The sequence below is a fragment of the Piliocolobus tephrosceles genome, chromosome 20, assembly GCF_002776525.5.
Source record: "Piliocolobus tephrosceles isolate RC106 chromosome 20, ASM277652v3, whole genome shotgun sequence".
NCBI classification, from domain to species: domain Eukaryota; kingdom Metazoa; phylum Chordata; class Mammalia; order Primates; family Cercopithecidae; genus Piliocolobus; species Piliocolobus tephrosceles.
The window spans coordinates 5,790,894-5,814,762 of NC_045453.1; the positions used below are offsets into that span (position 1 = coordinate 5,790,894).

The 23,869-nt window shown below is 48.5% G+C and overlaps 1 protein-coding gene across 1 annotated transcript in view; it reads left to right on the forward strand.

The window, feature by feature from the left end:
* Positions 1–23,869, forward strand: part of EFCAB8 (EF-hand calcium binding domain 8) — a 99,649-nt gene that overhangs the window by 46,376 nt on the left and 29,404 nt on the right. Inside the window, exons 12-21 of the mRNA XM_023220581.1 lie at positions 168–319; positions 1,589–1,726; positions 3,115–3,225; positions 5,062–5,289; positions 6,395–6,465; positions 10,885–11,089; positions 11,947–12,156; positions 13,667–13,804; positions 19,988–20,206; positions 20,785–20,943. Of these exons, the coding sequence (XP_023076349.1) occupies positions 168–319; positions 1,589–1,726; positions 3,115–3,225; positions 5,062–5,289; positions 6,395–6,465; positions 10,885–11,089; positions 11,947–12,156; positions 13,667–13,804; positions 19,988–20,206; positions 20,785–20,943 (1,631 nt within the window). The remainder of the gene's footprint in view (positions 1–167; positions 320–1,588; positions 1,727–3,114; positions 3,226–5,061; positions 5,290–6,394; positions 6,466–10,884; positions 11,090–11,946; positions 12,157–13,666; positions 13,805–19,987; positions 20,207–20,784; positions 20,944–23,869) is intronic.

A 23,869-nucleotide genomic window follows, 5' to 3' on the forward strand; every position in this document is an offset into this window, starting at 1 on the left:
TGCTGGAGGGAGGGCTGCTGGGGATGGGCGGACCACCAGAGCTCAGGAGAGGGCTGCACAGCTTCTGGTCCTGCTGCTCTTGTCCCCACTTCTGGGCACCACCTTCACCAGTGGGTAAAGGTCCCCAGTGGAGGCCCCTGGGACTGACACCCACGTCTTGACCCCAGTGACTGGTGGCTACGATGCCTTCATCCGCCTGTGGAACCCCTTTGTCTCAAAGAGGCCCGTGTGGCTGATGAAGGGACACCAGACCTCAGTGACACACATCCTTGTGGACAGCAGGAACAGCAGCATCCTCATCAGTGTCTCCAAGGACAAGGTCCGCCCCGACAATCCGCCCGACTCCTTCTGTTCCTCAGGGAAACACATTAGCCAGAGGAATGGCATGACCTCCCTGCCCACTGCCCCACAGCTGGCCAAAGGCCTAGCGGGGGGGCCCCAGGTGGAAGGAAGACGAGGGTGGCCATGGGCCTCTGAGCATGTCCCCAGAGCTGGGTTCCCAGGTAGCCCAGCCTGGCTTCTTACTTTGTGACCCTGGCAAGTCCTTCGCTTTTCTGAGCCTCAGTCTCCCCATCCATAGAATGGGCTGTTGAGTAGTTTAGAGAACCAGCAGCAAAACAGCAGTGCAGCATCCGGCGCAGGGGCGTTGTGCAATGCATGGCAGCCATTCATCTGTGCTGCCATGCCCTCGATCTTCACCTCTCAGCTGCTCTAGTGACTCCTCCTCAGCTGCCTGGTCATCAGGGCTGGGCTTGGCCTTTCCCACATGCCAGGGCTCCCACTCGGGACCTGCCACTGTGCTCCTCTGCAGCTGTAGGCTCAGGATACTGCCCAGTCTGCTGGGCTGTGGTCCTGCAGTGCTTGGGGCCCTCCTTTAGGGGACAGGTTATGTTTTCTGGGACTCTGGAGATGAATTGTCAGGGCCCTCAGGGTCACCCAGACCACCCTCTCCAACATATCCACACACCCTACTGTCTGGAATTTTCCCAGAAGCCCTGGGAGCTGGGATCATCGCCTCTGATGAAGGGTCTGAGTCTGGGGGCATGGAGACAGGGACGGGCTCCCTGAGGTCCCCAGTCAGCCTCGGGCAGAGGATGCCTCCAAGAAGTGAGGGTCTTGGAAGGACTTCCGTGGGGCCCTCTAGGGAAAGTTTCTTCAGCTGGGAGGAATGGGAGGGACTCCTCTGGGGACAGGCAGGTCACTGTGGCAACTATGTTGGTAGCCACTGTCGGACTGTGTCCCAGGCTGGAGTGGCAGCAAGGGAGGGCCTGGGGCCAGCATGTGCTGCCTGGGTTGGCTTTTGTGCCCAGCCAGTGAATTCAGCTGCTCCAGCAGGGTGGAGGCCTGGGGGCAGGCTTGGTGGTGGAGCTGTGCCTGGCCCTCACTCACTGTGTACTTGGTTTATCTGAGCACAAGAGTAGCCTCTCTGCTGCTGGGTGTGACAGTGCCAACACCGTGTGTGTGTTGGAAGTGCTTGGACAGACGATGTGCCCTGGGCTTGTCCGCCGGAGGCACCCCCAAGGCTTCAGGAGCCAGCTACATCCCCGAGCACCCATGCTCAGCCTCTTGCCTATTTCCCACCCCCCAGAATATTCGCGTGTGGGACATGCTGGACTACATATGCCTCCAGTCCTTCTGCGGGAAGTTTTTTGCCCTGGGAAACTGCCCCATCACCAGTGCCTACTTCTTCGAGAAGGACAATACCCTCATCTGCAGCACCTACTCAGTGAGTGCTGTCCCAGGAGGGAGTGGGGTCAAGGCCGCAGGTAGAAGGCCAGGGTCTGAATCCCATGGGACACCCAAGGGGTGGCCGTGTCCTGTCCCTCCTGGGACTGCTGAAGTGGCTGGACTCTGTGGCCTGGCCTGTGAGGGGCCGTGTCTTGGGTCCTGAAATCCTGTTTCTAGGCCCCCAGCCTGTCACTCTCTCTGCAGCTGCTGCTGCTGTCTGCACTGTCCCCACTCAGCTTCTTCCTCTAGGAGCCACCCTGAACCTCAGGCTTGTTAGGAGCCCTTCTTCCATGTTTTCTTGGCCCCATTCTCTTAGTCACGAGCCTCATAACTCTGTCCTGTCACTATTACGTGACTGTTTTTCCTGCTAAGTCATGACCTCTGGGAAACAGGGGCCACGTCTGAGCAGCGTCTCTGCAGGAGACCCTGGGGGAAACTGAGTCACAGAGAGGAAGGCCATCTGTGACTCAGGACTCAGCTGGAACCCCTGTGAGGTCTGTACTGACCCTGGAGGACAGGAAAGATTGGGACAAGCACGAGGGGCTTCCTGTGGAGGATGGGGGTAAGGGAGCCCACAATAAGATGGAGGCTTGGGGAGCTGCAAGGCTGAGCCACAGCCCATAGATAGAAGCAGAAGCCCAGAAAGGAGATGTGGGGGCCACTGTGCTTGAGCTCCACGAAGGCCTCCCAAGCTCTGTGGGCTGAACCATCCTGGCTGGTGACACATTTGTCATCCTTATGCACTTGGCTAGCTCTCCCCTAGACGGCAGTTTTCTTGAGAAGGAAGGTCATGGGTTCCTTTATCTCCTTGCTGAGTGCCAGACAGGTGGTCAGCATTTGTTGAATTAAATAGGCCTTTGAAGTTCATTTCAGATCACCAAACCTTATCAACCCCCTGCCTTTTGTTGTGAACTGAGAATATATGACAAAGATACTGTCCCATCTCTCTAGGAACCTACAGGGTAGAAGAAAAACAGATAATTTCAGTAAAAAGTGCTATGTGTTATGGTAGAGTTGTGTGCTAAGTGCTTTTTGGAACACAGAGGAATCCTTAGCAAGGGGGAGGCAGGGAGGGCTTCCCGGAGGGAACATCTGATTGAGGCTTCAACTTCTCAGAAGTTATAAGGTGAAAGGGACCTTGGACTTGGAATTTGGGGTTCTAGGAACACTAGGATTTGGGAGGCTCAGTCCTGGGGAGTGGGAGCCATGGAGTAGGGTGGAGGTATCTGCAGGCCTGCTGAGGAACCTGGAGTCTTGCTGGAATCAGGCCTGCATGTGGTCAGGATGTCTTGATGTTGTGATTTATTAGAAGTTTTTCCCGGCGGCCCATCATTGTGAGCAGGGCCCTTCTGACAGACGAGCTCTCTGCCCTTTCCTCACCTACAGATTGGGATCCTAAAAGGGTACTTAGAGGCCCAGGGGCCTATCAAAGCAAGGAAGAGGACCACTCATTTCTCACCCCTGTGTGCTGTCCTCTACAGCAAGATCTTTAAGCAGGTGAGTGGCCCAGGGCTTGCCTCTGAGGCTGGTAGGAACACCAGGTGACACGGGAGAGGACCAGACCTCCCTGTGTGCCTGGGTCTGTAGTCAGCTGCCATGGCACACTGGGAACTCTTACAGCCTTGATGGTAGTGCTGGGGCAGTGGGATAGACACAGAAAGCAGCTCCGCAGATGGGCTGGCGTGGGATCAGCTCGGAGCTCCATCCATTAGCCATGGGCTCGCCTAACTCCTCTGAGCCTCATGCCTTTGGCTGAGCGCCTTGGGTCGGCTCTGGACTGGGCCTTCTTTCCATGGAGTGTGAGACGGAGGGCTAGTTGTGGGGCGCTTTCCTAGGTTCCCGGAGTGGGTGCTGTTCTTGGGCATCTCTTTCCAGGGAAGCCATAACTTGGCTTTGTTCATTGTAGGAAGGGAGGGAGGCCCAGGCGCAGGCAGCACCTTGGTCCTGCGTGGAGTCTCTGGGTTGGACAGGGCAGCTGGGCATGAGGAGTTGCTTCTGAGGTGTGAGGACAAGAGGTGCTGCTGCCTGAGGCCCTCTGCTCACTCCCACCCACTGGGGCCTCTTGTCTGGCCAAGGCTCTGGACAGGGGCGCTGCATTGGGTGTACAAGCCTGGAGCCCCCTATTCTGGGCTTCTCTCCCATCCTGGCTCCTGCTACCACCACCTCTCACTGCCTTAGGGCTTAGGCTCTTCAGTACCTTAAAAAAGTTTCTTTAGAATTAAAAAAAAAGGCCGGGCGCAGTGGCTCAAGCCTGTAATCCCAGCACTTTGGGAGGCCGGAACAGGCAGATCACAAGGTCAGGAGATCGAGACCATCCTGGCTAACATGGTGAAACCCCGTCTCCACTAAAAAAAAAATACAAAAAACTAGCTGGGCGAGGTGGCGGGCGCCTGTAGTCCCAGCTACTTGGGAGGCTGAGGCAGGAGAATGGCGTAAACCTGGGAGGCGGAGCTTGCAGTGAGCCAAGATCCGGCCATTGCACTCCAACCTGGGTGACAGAGCGAGACTCTGTCTCAAAAAAAAAAAAAAGAATTAAAAAAGAAAATTTCACAGCTTTTCTAGATATTCTCATTAGGGAGGGTTGGTCCAAAACCACCTCACCAGCTACTTTTTTTTTTTTTTTTTGCCAGGGTCTTGCTCTGTTGCCCAGGCTGGAATGCAGTGGGATCTTGGCTCACTGCAACCTCTGCCTCCTGGGTTCAAGTGATTCTCCTGCCTCAGCCTCCCGAGTAGCTGGACTTACAGGCATGCACCACCACCCCCGGCTAATTTTTGTATTTTTAATAGAGACAGGGTTTCAGCATGTTGGCCAGGCTGGTCTCAAACTTCTGACCTCAAGTGATCCACCCACCTCGGCTTCCCAAAGTTTTGGGATTACAGGCATGAGCCACTGCACCCGGCCTCACCTGCTACTCTTGCATTATAACAATGGTCATGGTGGCAAAATGTTTCATTGAGTGGCATGACCATCCTTATTCTCAACATTTCCCTTCTTAGGAGCAGTTAGTTTATTTCTTATTTTTTTGACGGGGTGGTCACGATTAATGTTGCTTCAGTAATGTCTTTTCCAGATAGGGATTATTTTCTTTGGCTAGATCCTGGTAAGTGCCATTTCTGAGTTAACAGGTCTTCACCAAACATTCCAGTTTGCACTGCCCTGTGATACAGGGCAGAGGAGGTCCTGTTTTCAAGAGTGGCTTATGCTATAACAGGAGGCCCTGAACGTCTGTTTTCTCAGTGGATGGAGGGGAGGGGCCAAGGCAGGCTAGAGACCACCCTTGGGAGTGGAGGCCCCAGCCTCTCCAGCAGCCCCCAGCTGTGTGCTCCCTACAGGTGGTGAGTGGCTGCCTGCGCGGCACCGTGAGTGTGTGGGAGGTCGTGACGGGCAGGAAGACGATGGAGTTCTCTGTGTCTGGGGGCCAGCACGTGGAGCTGACCGCCATGGCCCTGGATGAGTCAGAGCGGTGCCTGCTCACAGGTTTGCGGGATGGCACAATGAAGATGTGGAACTACAACATTGGCAAATGCCTATTGACCTTTCCCAATCCGGACCAGCTGGAGGTCAGTCTTGCTTGTTAACTAGAGCCAGGGACAGCCTCTTGGGAAGCAAAGCACAGCTCCTGTGACCCTGGGATGCACTATTTTTGGACCTTTCTGAAAGGGTGTTCATCATAGTCAGGTGGCCTGGCATCAAACCGCCCGGAGCCTCTGTGTCTCAGGCATGAAACGAAGACAGCTAACAGTGCCTGGACTAATTAATGGGTTTCCACTAAGGTTAGCTACTGTTGCTCTTTAAATTTGCTAGCACTTCTCATTCCTCATACTGGAGCTTTGGATTGCATTTCTAGCAGTGGGATCAGTTAATTCACAGCCACCCACGGTCAGCCCTATTTGAGAAATGCCTGACAGTATTATTATAGGGCCAGTCCATGGGAGTGGCATAGGACAAAGCCAGCAGTTCCACCCTAACTTTTGTGACACAGTCCTTTAACCAACTCAGAATGTGTACTTAGCTGGCCAGGCAGTGGCTCATGCCTGTAATCTCAGCACTTTGGGAGATTGAGGCAGGAGGATCACCTGAAGCCAGGAGTTCGAGACCAGCCTGGCTAATATGGTGAAACCCCCATCTCTACTAAAAATACAAAAAAAAAAAAAAAAAAAATTAGCCAGGCGTGGTGGTGGCTGCCTGTAATCCCAGCTACGTGGGAAGCTGAGGCAGGACAAGCTGGGAGGTGGAGGCTGCAGTGAGCCAAGATCGTGCCATTGCACTCCAGCCTGAGCTGCAAGAGTGAAACTCCATCTTAAAAAAAAAAAAAAAAGAAAGAAAAGAAAGTGTACTTGGCCAAGACGCCAGGGGTTGAGTACTGCTCCAGATCCTATCACTCAGTAATGACTTGACCTTAGCCAGGTCACTTGCCCATTTCCCAGCTATTCTCTCTGTAAAATGGACATGGATACCTACCCTGTCTGCCTACGCTAAGTCCATCAAATGAGGGAATAGGATGTGAGCGCATGAGGAAAAATATATGGTAGTATCAACTGTAGGTGATTCTCATCATCATTGAGAGGTTTGACTTCTTGCTTGGCACCTTTAGGAAGGCATTTAGGGCCCAGAGCCATTTTCTCTGAGAAGTTTTCTAGTTCTGTTTTCTTTCATTTTCACCAGATTAGTGGGATTATCCATATGAACAAAGTGTTCTATGTGACAGGATGGAGTAAGAGAATCACGCATTTCCTGTGAGTAGAAAGCATGCATGGTGAGTAGGTCCTAGTAGCTGCGTGTTCTCTCTCCAGATGGGTTCCTCCATTCCGAGCTTTCCTGGTGGTTGGAACACCATGCAGGAAGTTAGTGGTGGTTAATGACTGTTGCTTCATCTACTCATCCATCCATTCATTCATTATTCATTGAGGCTAATATATTCTTGGCCTTTTGCTAGGTGCCTAAGATGGGTATAAACAAGAATGTTGGAGTCTTTATCCTCCTGGAGTAGCTAGTTCAGTGGGGGAATGTCTTAGTCCATTTGGGCTGCTGTAACAGAATATCATAGACTGAGTTACTTATAAACAACATAAATTTATTTATTAGAGTTCTGGAGATGGGGAAGTTCCAGACAAGGCGCCAGCAGATTTGCTGCCTGGTGAGGGCCCACTTCCTGATTCATAGACAGCTGTCTTCTTACTGTAACCTTACATGGTGGAAGGGGTAAGAAATCTCTCTGGGGCGTCCTTTATAAGGGCACTAATCCCATTCGTGAGGGCTCCATTTTCATGACCTCATCACCTCCCAAGGCCCCACCTCCAGATATCCTCGCTTTGGGGATTAGGTTTCAATATATGAATTTTGGGACCAAAATTCAGTCTATGGCATTCCATCCCTGACTTCCCAAAATTCATGTCCTTCTCTCATGCAAAATATATTCATTTCATCCCAATAGCCCCCAAAGTCTTAACTTGTTCCAGTATCAACTTTAACGTCTAAGTCCAAAATATCATCTAAATATCACCTAAATAAAATATGGGTGAGTATCAAGGTACAATTCATTCTGAAGCGAATTCCCCTCTAGCTGTGAACCTGTGATACTAACATGTTACGTACTTCCAAAATAGAATGGTGGGACAGGCATAGGATAGATACAAGGGAGAGATAGGAAAGGAGAAAGGAGGGACAGGTCCTGAGCAAGTCAAAAATCCATCAGGGCAAATGCTAGTAGACCTTAAATCTCAAAGATAATCCTCTTTAGCTTGCTGCCCTGCCCTTCAGGCCTGCTGGGGTGGCAGTTCTGCCCCTGCAGCTTTGCCAGGCAGGCAATCAGAACCCTAAGACTCTGGGCAGCCCTACACCTACAGATTTGGGGAGCCTTGCCCCCCTGGTGGCTCTATGCCTGGGCCCTGCCCCTGTGGCACTTCCCTGCATGAGCCCCCTGGCCCTGTGGGGCTGCAATTCCAAGGCTGTGGCTCTGCTGGGAGGCCCTGTCCTTTGAAATCTAGGTAGTGGAGGCAGCCATGTCCTCCCAGCTCTGCTGAGTGCAGTCCATGCTGTACCGTGGTCCACAGGAGCCACACCTAGAGTGGTCAAGGAGCACGAAGAATGGAGCCTGTGAAGTTAGGCGATGATGGTAAAGTGTACTGTGGTCCCGTGGGCACTGGTGGCCATTCCCTTGAAACTATTCGGCCCCCAGGGCCCTTGTACTCTGGGCTGGTGATGGGAGGGACAGTCCTAATGATCTCTGAATTGCCTTCAGGGTCATTCTTTCATTGTCTTGGAGAACAGCACTGGCTTCTGTTGGGTTGGCTGATCCATACTAATCTCATCAAACAGTGCTTGGCTATGTCTTTAATGATTGTATTAGTTTGTTTTCACACTGCTATAAAGAATGCCTGAGACTGGGTAATTTATGAAGAAAAAAGGTTTAATTGATTCACAGTTCTGCATGGCTAGGAGGGGGCCTCAGGAGACTTACAATCATAGTGAAGGGGAAGCAAGGCACATCTTACATGGTGGCAGGGGAGAGTGCAAGGGAAATGCCACTTTTAAACCATCAGATCTTGTGAGAACTCACTCACTATCATGAGAACAGCAAGAGGGAAACTGCCCCCATGATCCACTCACCTCCTACCAGGTCCCTCCCTCAACATATGGGGATTACAATTCAAGATGAGGTTTGGGTGGGGACACAGAGCCAAACCATATCAGTGTTCTATCCTGAACAGGCTTTCTCATTCCTTTCTATATGGATAGGATGAATCTTTTAAGTTCTGCTTCCTTTTTTTTTTTTTTTAAGACACGGGGTCTCACCCTGTCACCCAGGCTGGAGTGTAGTCATGCGGTTATAGCTCACATCAGCCTCAGCTCCTAGGCTCAAGTGATCCTCCCACCCCAGCCTCCAGAGTAGCTAGGACTACAGGCACATACCACCATGCCTGGCTAATTAAAAAAACTTTTTTTATAGACATGGGGTCCTGCTATATTGCCCAAGCTGGTCTTAAACTCCTGGCTTCAAGCAATCCTCCTGTCTTGGCCTCCCAAAGTACTGGGTTACAGGCATGTGCTCCTGGATTCTGCTTCCTTTTTGATTAACAGTTTGTTTTTTAAACCATTTCTCTCTTGTTGCATTTTATTATAAGTTGTCAGGAGAAACTAGGCAACTCCTTCATGATGTTACATAGAAATTTCCTCAGTGAAATATCCAATTTCTTATCTTGCAAGTTCTACCTGCCTCAAAACACTGGAATACAAATATGATTCAGCCAAGTTCTTTGCCATTTTGTAACAAGTAGGAACTTTCCTCTAGTTTCCAATAACATGTTTCTCATTTCTGTCAAGACTTCACCAGAATGGTCTTTAACATCCATATTTCTACCAAAATTCTGTTCAGGATTACTTAGCTATTCTCTAAGAATACTGAGGCTTTCTCTGCATCTGTCCTCTTTTCTTTCTAGGCCCTCACTGGAATCACCCTTAATGGTCTATGCGTAGCAATGCAGGCTTTTTCTAGCATGGACCTTCCATCCTCTACCTATTACCTACTTTTTTTTTTTTTTTTTAAGACAGAGTCTTGCTTTATGGCCCAGGCTGGAGTGCAGTAGTGCAGTCTTGGCTCACTACAACCTCCGCCTCCCAGGTTCAAGTGATTCTCGTGCTTCAGCCTCCCAGGTAGCTGGGATTATAAGTTTGTGCCACCACAGCTGGCTAATTTTTTGTATTTTTAGTAGAGACAGGGTTTCGTCATGTTGGCCAGACTGGTCTTGAACTCCTGGCCTCAAGTGATCCACCTGTCTCAGTTCTCAAAGTGCTGGGATTACAGGCGTGAGCCACCCTGCCTAGCTGACATTACCTGGTTCTAAAACCACTTCTGACATTTTTAGGTATTTGTTACCATAACACCCCACCCCTGGTACCAATTTCTGTCTTCGTTCACTCAGGTTGTTATAACAGAATACCATAGAGTAGGTGGCTTATAACAACAGAAAATTATTTCTTACAGTTCTGGAGGAAATTCTTAGATCAAAGCACTGGCAAATTCAGTGACTGCTGAGGGCCACTTCCTGGTTCATAGATGGCCATTTTCTTACATGATAAAGAGGACAAGGGATCTCTTTGAGCCTCTTATTTTTGTTTTATTTTTTTAAGAGATAGGATCTTGCTCTATTGCCCAGGCTGGAGTGCGGTGGCATAATTACAGCTCACTGCAGCCTTGAACTCCTGGGCTCAAGTGATCCTTCTGCCTTAGCCTCCTGAATAGCTAGGACTACAAGTGTGTGTCATTATGCCTGGCTAATTAAAAATTTTTTTTTGTAGAGATGTGGTCTTGCTCTGTTGGCCAGGCTGGTCTTGAACTCCTGGCCTTAAACAATTCTCCTTCCTTGGCCCCTCAAAGTGCTGGGATTATAGGCATAAGCCGCCATGCCTAGCCTAGGACCTCTTTTATGAAGGCACTGATTCCATTTGTGAGGGTTTTGCCCTTCTGTCCTAATAACCTTCCAAAGGCCACACCTGTGAATACGCTCACATTGAGGATTAGGTTTTAACATAAATTTTGGGGGAATATGAATGTTCAGTCTATATCAAGAAGACAGGTACTAATCAAATATTAATACTTTCATTTATAATTATAAAGTATATTAAGTGCCATGGAAAAGTAGGAGTTTCTATGAGGGTTGAATGTGTGGAAACCTGATTTCTTCTTGGGGGCAGTGGTCAGGAAAGTCTCGGTGAAGGTGTGGTGGCTGGAGTGCAATCTGAAACGTGAGAAGGAAGGGTCTCTGTGAAGTCTTTAGGATAAGATGAGCATTCCAGGCAGAAGGAACACTATGTTCAAGATCCCTTTCTTTTTAGGGACCTCTGTAAGGCCACTATTTCCCCCCCCCCCCTTTAAACCTTAATCCTTACCTAGATGTCTGACTGGGGGTGTGTTACGCATTCATTATCTATAGGATTAGTTTATGTAAAGCCCCTAGGACAGGGCCTTTGTAGAAGGCACGTAGTAAGCGCTTAGTAAATGAGGTCAGTGGGGCATGGCCTCAGCCTAGCCCTGACACCTAGGAGTATCCTCCTCTGAGTCGGCTCCCAGAATCCTCAAGGCTCCAGTGCTTCCCCAGTGGATGGAGCATTAAAGGCTGAGCTCTCAGCCCTGCTGCCTCTGGCCATGTGCACAGGTTCCACAAGACCAAGCCGGTGCTCTTATGCTACCACTGGCAGACCTACCACACAGAGGACATCCTGAGCATGGCCAAGTACCAGAACCAGTTCCTCGGGACCTCCTCCTACAGTGGGGACATCCTCTTCTGGAACACCGGCACACTCAAGCCCATCTTCAACTTCAATGCCTCTAGGAGCCCCTTGCCCTTGCAGCCCAAGAGGGTATGTTAACAGAAGCACACTCTCCTCCCACCATTCTCTCAGCTGTGGACCACAATCCTGTGGGGCAGGGAGGGTGGGGAGCACCCTGGGAAGCAGGAGGGATAATGGCAACTTGTTTTAGACGGGGTGGGGAGCTTGGTTATGTAGGTGGTTAGTTTCTGTAATTATCCTCATTGGACAGATGAGAAAGTGGAGGCACAGGGAGGTTAAGCACCTTGCCTAAGGTCACACAGCCAAGAAGGAGTAGATCCAAACCCAGGCAGTCTGACTTCAGAGGCTGGCAGTGCTGGTCCTGCCATCTTTAGTAGATTACGCGCTCCTTTCCCATTGCTACTACACATTACCACTCTGGGCTCCCCAGTAGGGACTTAGGAAACCCATACAGTCTCCAAATTCCCGTATCTCAGCAGATCAAAGCAGGAAGGGACCTTAGGGGCCGCCTCATCCAGTGGTTTTCCTTATGTGTTGGAGAGAGATGCTTGGAAGCTACTGCAGGGGGGCTCTGGTTGTTGAGGTTTCCCCCAGAATAGCTCAGCTTTTTGTCTATTTTATGCTTCGGAGCTTCCCTTGAGATTGAAGAAAGCCTCAAAAATATTTGGAAACTACTGTCCATTTTACAGATGAGGAGACTGAGTTCCTCATGGGAGCAGTGTCTTGCCTGTGGGTACTCAGGGCATTGCAGCTGGCCAGGAATGAGGTTAGAAGCTCTGGTCTGATGCTTTTAAGGGGGCTAGGTTTCTGGGAAGCAAGCCCTGGGGGGCTGGAGGGTCCTGTGGTATTAGCATTGATCTGGGGCATCCCAGAATTTACCTCTAGGACATTGCAATGCCTTAGGGGCTGCTTTCTCCTTGGTACAGGTGGAAGATGTGAACTGCCTGCCTGAGAGCCACGGGCCCAGCAGACCCTGTGTGGAGCGGGAGAAGTGGGCATACAAGACCCCCAGGAAGCTCTCCAGTCTCAGCCCCAAGTCTGCGGCCAATACCAACCTGAGGCGGAGCCTGGTGTCGGCTCCCCCAGTGATGAGGCGCTGGAGAGACAAGGAGCCAGTCAGGCCTGTGTCCCAGCAGGTAGGAGCAAGAGCCCAACCAGAAGACTACCCTTACTTTCCAGCTGCTGGCCTTCACACACCTGCTGTGTGTGTATTTTCTTATTGGGATGTACTTTTTCCAGAGTGCCTTTAGGTCCCTAAACTCACTTGTTTTGAACATTGTGGGCCTGGGCAGGGCACCCTCTGGTTTTAGTCCCACTGTGTCTAACCTGGAGCTGGGGCTAGGTCCCTTTCCAGGGCATGGCTAATACCAGGCCTAAAAGTCTGAAAGCTGAAAGGCAGAACCCAAAGAGAACACAACCCTGAAAACCTAAAATTGGAAATTAGATCCTGGGCTGCATTCTCAGTCCTCAAGCACAAGTCACCTGACCTTGGCCCAGGTGCAGAGGGAGCCATGGGGGCCTCACCTGCTCGGAGACCAGGCTGCAAGAGTCTGAGACCCAGATACAGACAAACCAGTTTCCTCCTCCTCTGAGCCTCATCTCTGCCCCAGGACTAGCCCTTCCAAGAATGGCTGACAGTTCTATTTTGCGGCGAATAGGGAGAAAGAGAAGGAGGAGTTACTCTTTCCCTACTTGCAGGGGATGGCTCGCCTTTGAACTTTCAGCAGTGAGTACAGTATTCCAACAATCAGTGCAATAATCTCCTATATGGGGCAGGAGGAACCAGTGAGATTGTTCTTACAGTCAAAGTCTGATTTCCATTCCTAGAAGCTGAGGCTTGAGTGAGAAACACCACCTTCCCCAAACACACAATAATTGCTAGGCATAAGGCAGTCTAGACCTAGATCCAACATGGTCTGCTGGGATATAATTTTGCTGTAAATTGTGTACACTTGACCATAAGACACTCATACCGTCTTTGAGTTATCAGAGGTTAGACCACTGCTTTCAAATCTTCTAGGGAAATGGGTGTATAGGTATATTTGCCCCTCTATCCTTATTTTTATTTTTATTTTTAATTTTTGAGATGGAGTCTCACCCTGTCACCCAGGCTGGAGTGCAGTGGTGTGATCTTTGCTCAGTGCAACCTCTGTCTCCCAGGTTCAAGCGATTATCCTGCCTCAGCCTCCCTAGTAGCTGGGATTACAGGTGTGCACAACCATGCCTGGCTAAATTTTTTGTATTTTGATTGGAGACAGGGTTCGCCATGTTGGCCAGGCTGGTCTCAAACTCCTGGCCTGAAATTATCTGCCCGCCTCGGCCTCCCAAAGTGGTGGGATTACAGGTGTGAACCACCATGCCCGACCTTTATCCTCATTTTTAACCAGGATGGTCTCTTCCAGGACAAAGGAAGGGTCTTCCCCAAAGGCAAACTCAAGTCTCTGCCCCAATTTTGCTCTAGCAGAACTGCTGGGAACTTAAAGTGGAGGTTTCCCGGGATCCACTGAGTGCTGCTTTTTCCAGGGCAGTGTACCTACTGCGGGGGCTTGGGAGGGCCACTCTTTTGTCATCTTCCTCTGGTCTCTGGTCCCCCATGGGGAAGGGAAACGCCCTCATGGTGACTTGGGTGCCCATCTTTCTTTCCAGAAACCTTCCAGTGCTGCTGGCACATCCATGCCGCCAGGCAAGATCCACAGCAAACAGTCCATTTACAAAGAGGATGAAACAAGAAAAGCAGAATGGCAGAAGAATATGTTGTTTCAATCCAGTGCCTCGGTGGAGAAGGTTGGCCGTGATCAGCCAGGGAGTGGGATATGAGCCGGGGAGTGGGCCATTAAGATGGGGCTTGGGGGCCTGGGCTCGGGGCCTGGCCTGATTCTCCCCAGTGCCCAGAAGGCGTCTTGGAGAGGATGGAGCCGCTTGGGATACTGGAGTCAGGGCTACAGTGTCTGGAGAGAGCTCCTGTATTAATTTGTTTTCATGCAGCTGATAAAGACATACCCAAGACTGGGAAGAAAAAGAGGTTTAACTGGACTTACAGTTCCACATGGCTAGGGAGACCTCACAATCATGGTGGGAGGCGAAAGGTGCCTCTTACATGGCAGAAGCAAGAGAAAACGAGAAGACGCAAAAGCAGAAACCCCTGATAAACCCATCAGATCTCGTGAGACTTATTCACTATCATGAGAATGGCATGGGAAAGACCAGCCCCCATGATTCAGTTCCCTCCCTCTTGTTCCCTCCCACAACACGGGGGAATTCTGGGAGACACAGTTCAAGTTGAGATTTGAGTGCGGACACAGCCAAACCATATCAGCTCCCCAGGAGGTGGAGTTGGGGTGCCTAGGGAGGTGAGCAGTGTTCCCTCTGGACTGGGGGTAGCAGTGTCCTCTCTGGGCAGGGAGGAAGAGAGGTAGGAGAAGCGACATCTCCAGACTCTAGTTAGAATGCCCTCCTGTTAACTGGAAGAGTGTTTTATACCCAACAAGAGTTGGGTATGGATTCATCTTTGTTCTTCCTCCTGTACCTTCCCCTTTCTGACCCTGGACACCCCTCACTGTGATACTGACTCCCCGTCCTGAAGATACAAATCATAGTTGAGCTAGGGTGTGGGAGGCCTGCCCCATCATCCAGCTCCAGGGACCAGGACTTGAGAACAAGGGGGCAGTGCCCTGAGAGCTGGGTTTTGCAGTGTTGACAGGGAGAGCAGGAGTGGCTACACACTCTCCTCCAGGTTCTGATTATTTCTCTCTCCTCCTTTTTTTTTTTTTTTTTTGTTTTCTTGAGACAGGGTCTCACTGTCATCCAGGCTGGAGTGCAGTGGTGTGATCACAGCTCATTACAGCCTCAACCTCCTGGGCTGAAGTGATCCTCCCACCTCAGCCTTGTGAGTAGCTGGGACTATAGGCATGCACCATTATGCCAAGCTATTATTTTTTGTATTTTTTTGTAGAGATGGGGTCTCACTATGCTGCCCATGCTGGTCTTGAACTCCTGGGCTCAAGTGATCCTCCTGGCTCAGCCTCCCAAAGTGTTGGGATTACAGATGTGAACCATTATACCCCGCCTCTTCCTTCTCTTTAAAAAAATACTTTAAATAACTTTTAAAAGTAATAATACTAGTTTATAATAAAAAAAGAAGTGTGTGTAAATGAAAACATAAAAATAAAAGTCTCCTATGTCTCGCTCACCCTATCCCATCCCACTCTCAACAGTAGCAGTCGCTGCTAGCAGGTTGTCTTTAGCCTTGTACTTTTTTTTTTTTGACTAGTAATATAAAATGATAGCTATGTCCTGCCATTTGGTTTTTTCTGTAAGTCTATAGCATGGATATACTTTCATGAGAGGGATTTAGATTCATCTTATTCTTTTGTTACCTTACTCTTTTTTTGAGATGGAGTCTTGCTCTGTCACCCAGGCTGGAGTGCAGTATCAGCTCACTGCATCTCCGTGTCCTGAGTTCAAGTGATTCTCCTGCCTCAGCCTCCGGAGTAGCTGGGTCCACAGGCACGTGCCACCATGCCCAGCTACTTTTTGTATTTTTAGTAGAGATGGGGTTTCACCATGTTGGCCAGGCTGATCTCGAACTCCTGATCTCAGGTGATCCACCCGCCTCGGTTTCCCAAAGTGCTGGGATTACAGGCTTGAGCCACCACACCTGGCCATCTTATTCTTTTTAACAACTGCCCGCTGCTGCATAACTTGGATGTATCAGGAACTATGAAGCTGGTCCTCTATGAATAGGTCTGTGGGTTAGTTCCAGTTTTTAGCTTTTAGGAGCAGCACGGCACTGAACATTCTTGCATATACATTTCTGGGCACTAGTGTGAGTATATTGAGAGGATGGATTCTTGGAAGCAGAATTGCCAGCAGATCCCATCCCTTTAAATCTGTGAAGTCAAGATAGATGGCTCAAAGCTTGATCTTTTGGGCTGGTGACCTAGTGCCGTCTGGACACAGGCATTCGCTACATGCCAGGCACTGGGGAAGGAGCAGTGAATGAAAGACATCAAGCCCCTGACCTCTGGAGCTGTCATTATAGTTGGGGCGAGATAGGCAATTAACCAGCAAATAGAATAAAGGGCATGTCACAGAGTGAGTGAGGATAATGGAGGGCAAGAAAGCCAGGAAGAGGGCAGGGAGAACGGACATGGGAGGAGATGGCATTGCTATTTTATGAATAGGCTGGTCAGGGAGGGCTTCACAGAGGACATGGCATCTGCAAAGAGCCTGAAGGAAGTGAGGAAACGTGGTCTGCAGTTATCTGGAAATAGGGTGATGCAGGCAGAGAAGGTAGCAGGTGCCAAGGCCCTCATGGGAGAGCTGGCATGGAATGTTCGAGAATGAACACTTCTCTCTCTGTGTGTCTGTCTGTCTCTCATACTTTCTTCCTCTAATTAGAAAGTGATACATGTCCTTAATTAAAACTAAAAAAATTCAGGCAGAGAGCAGTGGCTCACGCCTGTAATCCCAGCCCTTTGGAAGGCCAAGGTGGGAGGATTGCTTGAGCCCAGGAGTTCTAGACCAGCCTGGGCAACATGATGAGACCTCATCTCTACAAAAAATTTTAAAAATTAGCCAGGTTTGATAGTGTGCACAGTGCTCTCAGCTCCTTGGGAGGCTGAGTTGGGAGAATCACTTGAGCCTGGGAGGTCAAGACTGCAGTGAGCCGTGATTGTGCCACCGCACTCCAGCCTGGGCAACACGGCTAGACCTTGTCTCTTAAACAAACAAACAAACCTGACCAGGTGCGATGGCTCACGCCTGTAATTCTAGCCCTTTGGAAGGCAGAGGTGGGTGGATTGCCTGAACTCAGGAGTTCGAAACCAGCCTGGGCAAGACAGTGAAACCCCATCTCTACTAAAATACAAAATATTAGCCAGGGGTGGCGGCATGCTCCTGTAGCCCCAGCTAGTCAGGAGGCAGAGGCAGGAGAATTGATTGAACCCAGGAGGCGGAGGTTGCAGTGAGCTGATATTGTGCCACTGCACTCCAGCCTGGGTGACACAGTGAGACTTGACTCCAAAACACCACCACCACCACCACCTACGAAAAATATTCAAACTTTATACGAGTGTATAAAGTAAAAGAATGGCTGCTCCCTTCTTAGCCTTCAGAGGTTATTGCGTTAAGACATGTGTTGTAGTCTTCTAGAATTTTTCTGTGCATATACAAGTACATACATGTATGAATGTATATATGTAAATATAGATATTTTTCACCAAATAATACCATATTGCATATATTATTCTAGGACTTGCTGTTTTTCACCTGACTCCCCATGGGCATCTCTTCGTGATGGTGTTTACAGAGCCATGGCATTCCTTTTACTAGTCACATCATGTTCTGGGTACACTGCACAGAGTCTGTCTAGCCATCCGCTGCCACTGGTGGATGGCTAGGTGACTGGGTTTTGCCTCTATAGAAATCATTGCAATGAACATCCTTGTTTATAAATTTTGGACCTCTTGTCTATTTCCAGATATAAAGCCCTAGGATTAGAAACATACTCCTGGAAAGCTTTTGCTGTGTTGCGTTATGTTTCAGTGGTAACTAATATTTATTGAGCTCTCAATATCTGTCAGACAATGAACTTAATGGTTTACATGTGTTATTTTTGTTTTTCGAGACAGAGTCTCAGCTCTCTTGCCGAGGCTGGAGTGCAGTGGCACAATCATAGCTCACTGTAGCCTCCACTTCCCAGGCTCAAGCGATTCTCCCATCTTAGCCTTTTGAGTATTAATAGCTGGGACCACAGGTGCGTGCTACTGTGCCTGGCTGGTTAAAAAAAAGTTATTTACAGAGATGGAGTTTCCTTATGTTGCCCAGGCTGGTCTTGACCTTCTGGGCTCAAGCAGTCCTCCCGCCTTGGCCTCCCAGAGTGCTGGGATTACAGTCATAAGCCACCATGCCCAGCTACATGTGTTGTTTTTATTTTGTCCATCAAACAGCCCTGGGAAGTATGTACTATTATTATTTATTTATTTATGAGGGATTTTTGTTTGTTTAATACATCTGAAAAGAATGAATGTGAAAGGAATGTTTAATACATCTGAAAAGAATGTACTATTATTGTTATTCCCATTTTATGGCTGAAGAAACAGGCCCAGTGAGATGAAGTGACTTGCCCAAGATTCTTATGGCCAGAAAATGGCAGAGCCAGGGCCTGATTCTAGGTCTATTTGTTTTTGAAGTTCAAGTTCTTTTAACTCTTTGTACTGCCACTGTTGGGAATTCCTTGGGTTTTTTTATGTGGCCTGGTGATCTGCATGTAATAAGGATTTGTATCATGAATCTTGAATGAATTTTCGGTCAGATAATTACATGCAAAGGATTGAATGTCTGTTGGTGAGATTTGAGGCACTGTGGCTGGCAGGGCTGTGTGTGTGTGTGTGTGTGTGTGTGGTGTATGTGCCCTCCCTGGTCCCTTGAAGAGGGACCCTCACCCCTGGCTTCAAGGTGTACAGTCTTCCACCCACACCACTCCTTGAGCAGCAGGGTCCCTTCTCTCTGGGGCACTTGTGGGCAGAGTAAAGCATTTTAGCGTGGTGTCCTGGAGAGGGTCCAGAGTGCTTGGGTCACCTCTGATCTCAGCCTTTCCTTAGTGGAAGAGAGGCTTGGGTGGGCTGGGGTAAGGACACCTGACGGGGAGTGGGCGGGGATCTTACCTGTTGGGTCTTCCTTCCCATTTTTTCTGTCTGGCCATCCCGGAAGACTGTGAGGCATGGCAGAAAGAGCACTAGGAAGGAGTCCACGATGCAAGTGTCTTTGTCTGACTTTGATATCAGAGTAATAGAATGAGTTAGGAAGTGTTATCTCCTCTTTAGTATTCTGGAAAAGTTTGAGAAGGATTGGTATTCATTCTTCCTTAGATGTTTGGTAGAATTCACCAGTGAAGCCATCAAGCTTTGGGCACAAGTGACTTCTGGTTTTTGACCCTGGCACTGGGGCCAGTGGGAAGCAGTTTGAACAGCTAGTTTCGGATTTCTATGACAATAAGGATAATTGAGATTTTTTTCTTTTCTTTTTTTTTTTCTCCCTCCCCTCCCCTCCCCTTCCCTTCTTCTTCTTTTTTTTTTTTTTAAATAGAGACAGGGTCTTACTATGTTGCCCAGGCTGTCTCGATCTCCTGGGCTCAAGTGATTCAACCGCCTCGGCCTCCTGAAGTGCTAGGATTACAGGCATGAGCCACCATGAGATTTTTGATAATCGAGATTTTTGTTGTTGGTGGTGACATGCTTTGGGGACACATAAGCTATTACACTGTAAAGTTCTGAGTTAGCAGGAGTGAGGAAGCTTCCAATTTCCCCTTTCTGGCCTGATTCGCTCTACCACCCTGGCTGTGCTCTCAGCCTCCTGCTGGGTGCCAGGCAAGAAACTTTCTTCTCATGGTTGCCATGCAGAGTAACTTCCCACTGTGGCCCCCACATGAGCCACAGGAGTGACATGTAAGGGAAAAGTGAGCAGAGTGGGGAATTAGCAAACGGCATATGATCAAAACAATTCTTGAACAAGAATTTGTTTAAAATGCTTTCTTGATGATTGGCTGGAAAATATGGGTATTTCACTATAGATGTACAGGAAGGGAAATGAGTTCCTTCCCCAAATCACTTTGAATTGAGTTACAGGTTGTGAAAATCTTGTCTGAGCCTATGTCGAATCAAACTTGTAAGCCTTCATTTGATAAACATTTATTGATCATGTATTATGTGTCAGGCACCATTGTGGTTACTAAGGACAAAGTAGTGAACAAAAAAGACACTAAATCCCTGCCCTCTGGTAGTTCATAGTCCAGTATGATGTTCCTTGTCACCAGCCGGGTAGGAAGGGTGGGACCGCCATCACCACTTTCACTGGGCATCTAGGAAATTGGGGAACCAGGTGGGTGTGGTGACTTGCTGGGGTTCCTCAGCACCATGTGACACTTGCTCACAGCCCTGCTGAGCTGGGCCCTCCTGTCTTCCTCAGATAATCTTCCTGCAGACCAGGCCTCGCCTGCCACACACGGCTGCCCTGCTGAGCAGCTGCATGGACGGCTACATCTATGCCTGGTCCCTCCACGGGAGCGGAGGCCTGCTGGGGAAGTTCCCTGTGGACCTAGACAATGAAAATGTTGTTGTGGGTGCCATGGCCACTGATAAAAATGATTGGATCCTCATCACGGGGGATTGTAAAGGATACATCAAGGTGAGGAAGAACTGGCAGGAAGATTGAGGACTGGTGCCAGCCAAGTGTCCAACCACCTCTTCGCTGCACATGGCCCTTGCCTAGTTTCTGCTCCCTCTGGGTACTGGTTCCATTTGTAAAACAATGCAGGGAGGAGGGTGGATTACCTTAGGAGTCCTCTCCTGCTCTGCTTAGCTCAGTGACAGGAGCGGGACTTGGTTCGAAAAGCCCCTCCAAGAAGCCTTCCCCGGAGAATTCCATGCTCCATCACTGTCTTCTCCAACTCCCTCATCCCCCAGTCGTGTGGCTAATCTAGGATCAGCTGTCTCAGGAGCTGATTTTGTGCCTTGTGGCAAGACATGAGGCAGGGGTGTGCTATCCTTGAGCTGGTCACACTCTTCCTGCTGCTAATCCATGAGTCTGGCCTAGAAGATCCCTAAGGCCCTTTCTGGCCCTAGTGGTGAGGTATCTCAGAGATGTAAGTAAGAACTACCCCCCACCCCCACCAAATGAAGAGGAATGTTCTGGGAGGAGCCCACAGAGTGAGTTGGGGTCTGGGTCAAGGGGCGTGAGGCCACTAACCCACACGTTGTGTCTAGATCTGGGACATCAAGGATTATTGCGTGTTGATTGATAAACAGCCATTCCAATCCAGTGTGGCCAAGGTTGTCTCTGAAGCACACAACAAGTTCCGGTTATTAATTCCTCAGCAGCTTGGGACCAGCCTCCCACACTACATTCCCTTGGAAGATAAAGAGGTAGGAGGATTATTACTGGAGGGTTGCTCAGGAAAGTGCCTTTGAGCCCCACAAATGAGCTAGGACCATAGACTAACTCAAACCCAAGAAAAATACACTTACTAAAAGATAAGAGCAAAAATATTGATAGAATTAGTATTCGTGGCCAGGAACAGTGGCCCACACCTGTAATCCCAGCACTTTGGGAGGCCAAGGCAGGTGGATCACCAGGTCAGGGGTTTGAGACCAGCCTGACCAACATGGTGAAAATATAAAAATTAGCCAGGTGTGGTGGTGCGTGCCTTAATCCCAGCTACTCAGGAGGCTGAGGCAGGAGAATCGCTTGAGCCTGGAAGGCAGAGGTTGTAGTGAGCTGAGATTGCACCGTTGCACTCCGGCCTGGGCGACACAGCAAGACTTCATCTCAAAAAAAAAAAAAAAAAAAAGGATTAGTATTTGTAATAGTGCCACATTAGAAACAACCCAAATGCCCATCACCGTAGACTGGAAAATAAATTACAAATAAATTACAGTGTAATATCTGGCACCAGAAATGAATTTACTCACTACAAAATTGAGAACTCTTCAAACAATTTAGGCAAAAGAAGTCAGACACAGAAGAATACGTATTAGAAATGATTGCTTTTGTTGGGGAAGTGGAGAGGCTGGAAGTAATCATGAAGGGGACTTCTGGGGAGGTTGGCAATGTTCTGCTTCATTAACAGGCCTGATCATGCAGTTGTGTTCAGTTTCTAAAAATTTATTCAGTGGTGGGCCGGGTGTGGTGGCTCGCTCCTGTAATCCCAGCACTTTGGGAGGCCAAGGCTGGTGGATCATCTGAGGTCAGGAGTTCGAGGCCAGCCTGGCCAACATGGTGAAACCCCGTCTCTACTAAAAATACAAAAATCAGCTGGGTGTAGTGGTGCATGCCTGTGATCCCAGCTACTTGGGAGGCTGAGGCACAAGTATTGCTTGAACCCCGGGAGGCGGAGGTTACAGTGAGCCAAGATTGTTCTATTGCCTTCCAGCCTGGGCAACAGAGTGACAATCTGTTTCAAAAAATAATAATAATAATAATTCAGTGCTATACTTATGTACAATTTTCTATGTGTATATTATACATCAATGAACATTTTAAAAAGTCAGGTAACAGGCCGGGCACGGTGGCTCAAGCCTGTAATCCCAGCACTTTGGGAGGCCGAGACAGGCGGATCACAAGGTCAGGAGATCGAGACCATCCTGGCTAACACGGTGAAACCCCGTCTCTACTAAAAAATACAAAAAACTAGCCGGGCGAGGTGGCGGGCGCCTGTAGTCCCAGCTACTCCGGAGGCTGAGGCAGGAGAATGGCGTAAACCCGGGAGGCGGAGCTAGCAGTGAGCTGAGATCCGGCCACTGCACTCCAGCCCCGGTGACAGAGCGAAACTCCGTCTCAAAAAAAAAAAAAAAAAAAAAAAAAGGTAACATAAAAAGACTTACAGCGAAGAGTCTAAGTCCCATTCCTGTTCCCCCAAACAGTTCATGCTCCCTGAAGTAACCACATGTGTTGATTTTTGTTATTCCTCCAGTGTTTACTTATGCAAACACAATGTGTAAAGTTATTTTCCACTGAAGGTATCATTTCACTTATACTGGTACTCATCTTGCTTTTCTTGCTGTATGATATATCTTGGAGACCTTTGCATAGCAGCATACTATCCCATTTTAAGGTACATTTGTCTTTAAAAAAATCTTACACAAAAGTGAATAGTGAATGTTATTTCATATATGTGAAGGCATTTCTGTTAGAGATGTTCTTGCTAGTGGGATTGCTAAGTAAAAGGGTTACATGTATTTGCAATTTTAATAGCCCTCTTAAAGGCAGGTAAGACTGTTCTTACCTGAATCTCTGCATGAGTATGTTATGGCCAGTTCATTTTAATATGAAGAGAATGTCATTATATTCAAATCTCTTGGGAACTGATTACCCACAGCATCAGTGTGTGAAGAATTTATAATGTTGATACAATCATTATAATAATAATATTTATTTACTGCTTGCAATGTTCCATGGATGGTGATAGGTGTGTTATGTATGCATTCATTAATCTCCATAATGACTCATGAGGGAGATGATATTTTTCAGATGAGGAAGTAATGAAACTGAAGAGCTGAGAGACTCATCTAAGCTCCAGTAGCAACCAGTGTAGACCTGAGACTAAACCTAAGTCTGTTTGACTGCAGAATCTGTGTTCCTGATCATCTGCTCTTAGTTTTATAATGATATATTTTAAACAATTGGGATTATATTGTATGTAACTGGAATTTCCTATGCCATCAAATATTCTTTTTTCTTTGAAAATTTTATTAATATTGTTTCAAATAGATAAATCATAATTGTGTACATTTCTGAGGTGCAGTGTGCTGTTTTGATCTGTGTACACATGTGGAATTATTAAATCAAGCCACTTAACATATCTACCACCTCACTTATAATTTTTATGGCGAGAGATTTAAAATTTACCCTTTTAGTTATGTTGAAGTATGCAATATATTATTGGCTATAGTCACTGTGGTGTGCAGTAGATCTCAAAACTTACTCCTGCTGTCTGACTGAAACTTGGAACCCCTTTGACCAATAACTTCCCATTCTCTCTCCCTCATTCCCCACCCCACCCTCTAAGCCTCTGGTAACCATCATTTTCCTTTCTACTTCTTTTTAAAAACCTCTTTTTGGCCAGACGCAGTGGCTCATGCCTGTAATCCCAGTACTTTGGGAGGCCGAGGTGGGAGGATCACCTGAGGTCAGGAGTTCAAGACCACCCTGGCTCACATGGTGAAACCCTGTCTCTACTGAAAATACAAAATTAGCCGGGCATGGTGGTGCGTGCCTGTAATCCCAGCTACTCCAGAGGCTGAGGCACGAAATCTCTTGAACCTGAGAGGCGGAGGTTGCAGTGAGCTGAGG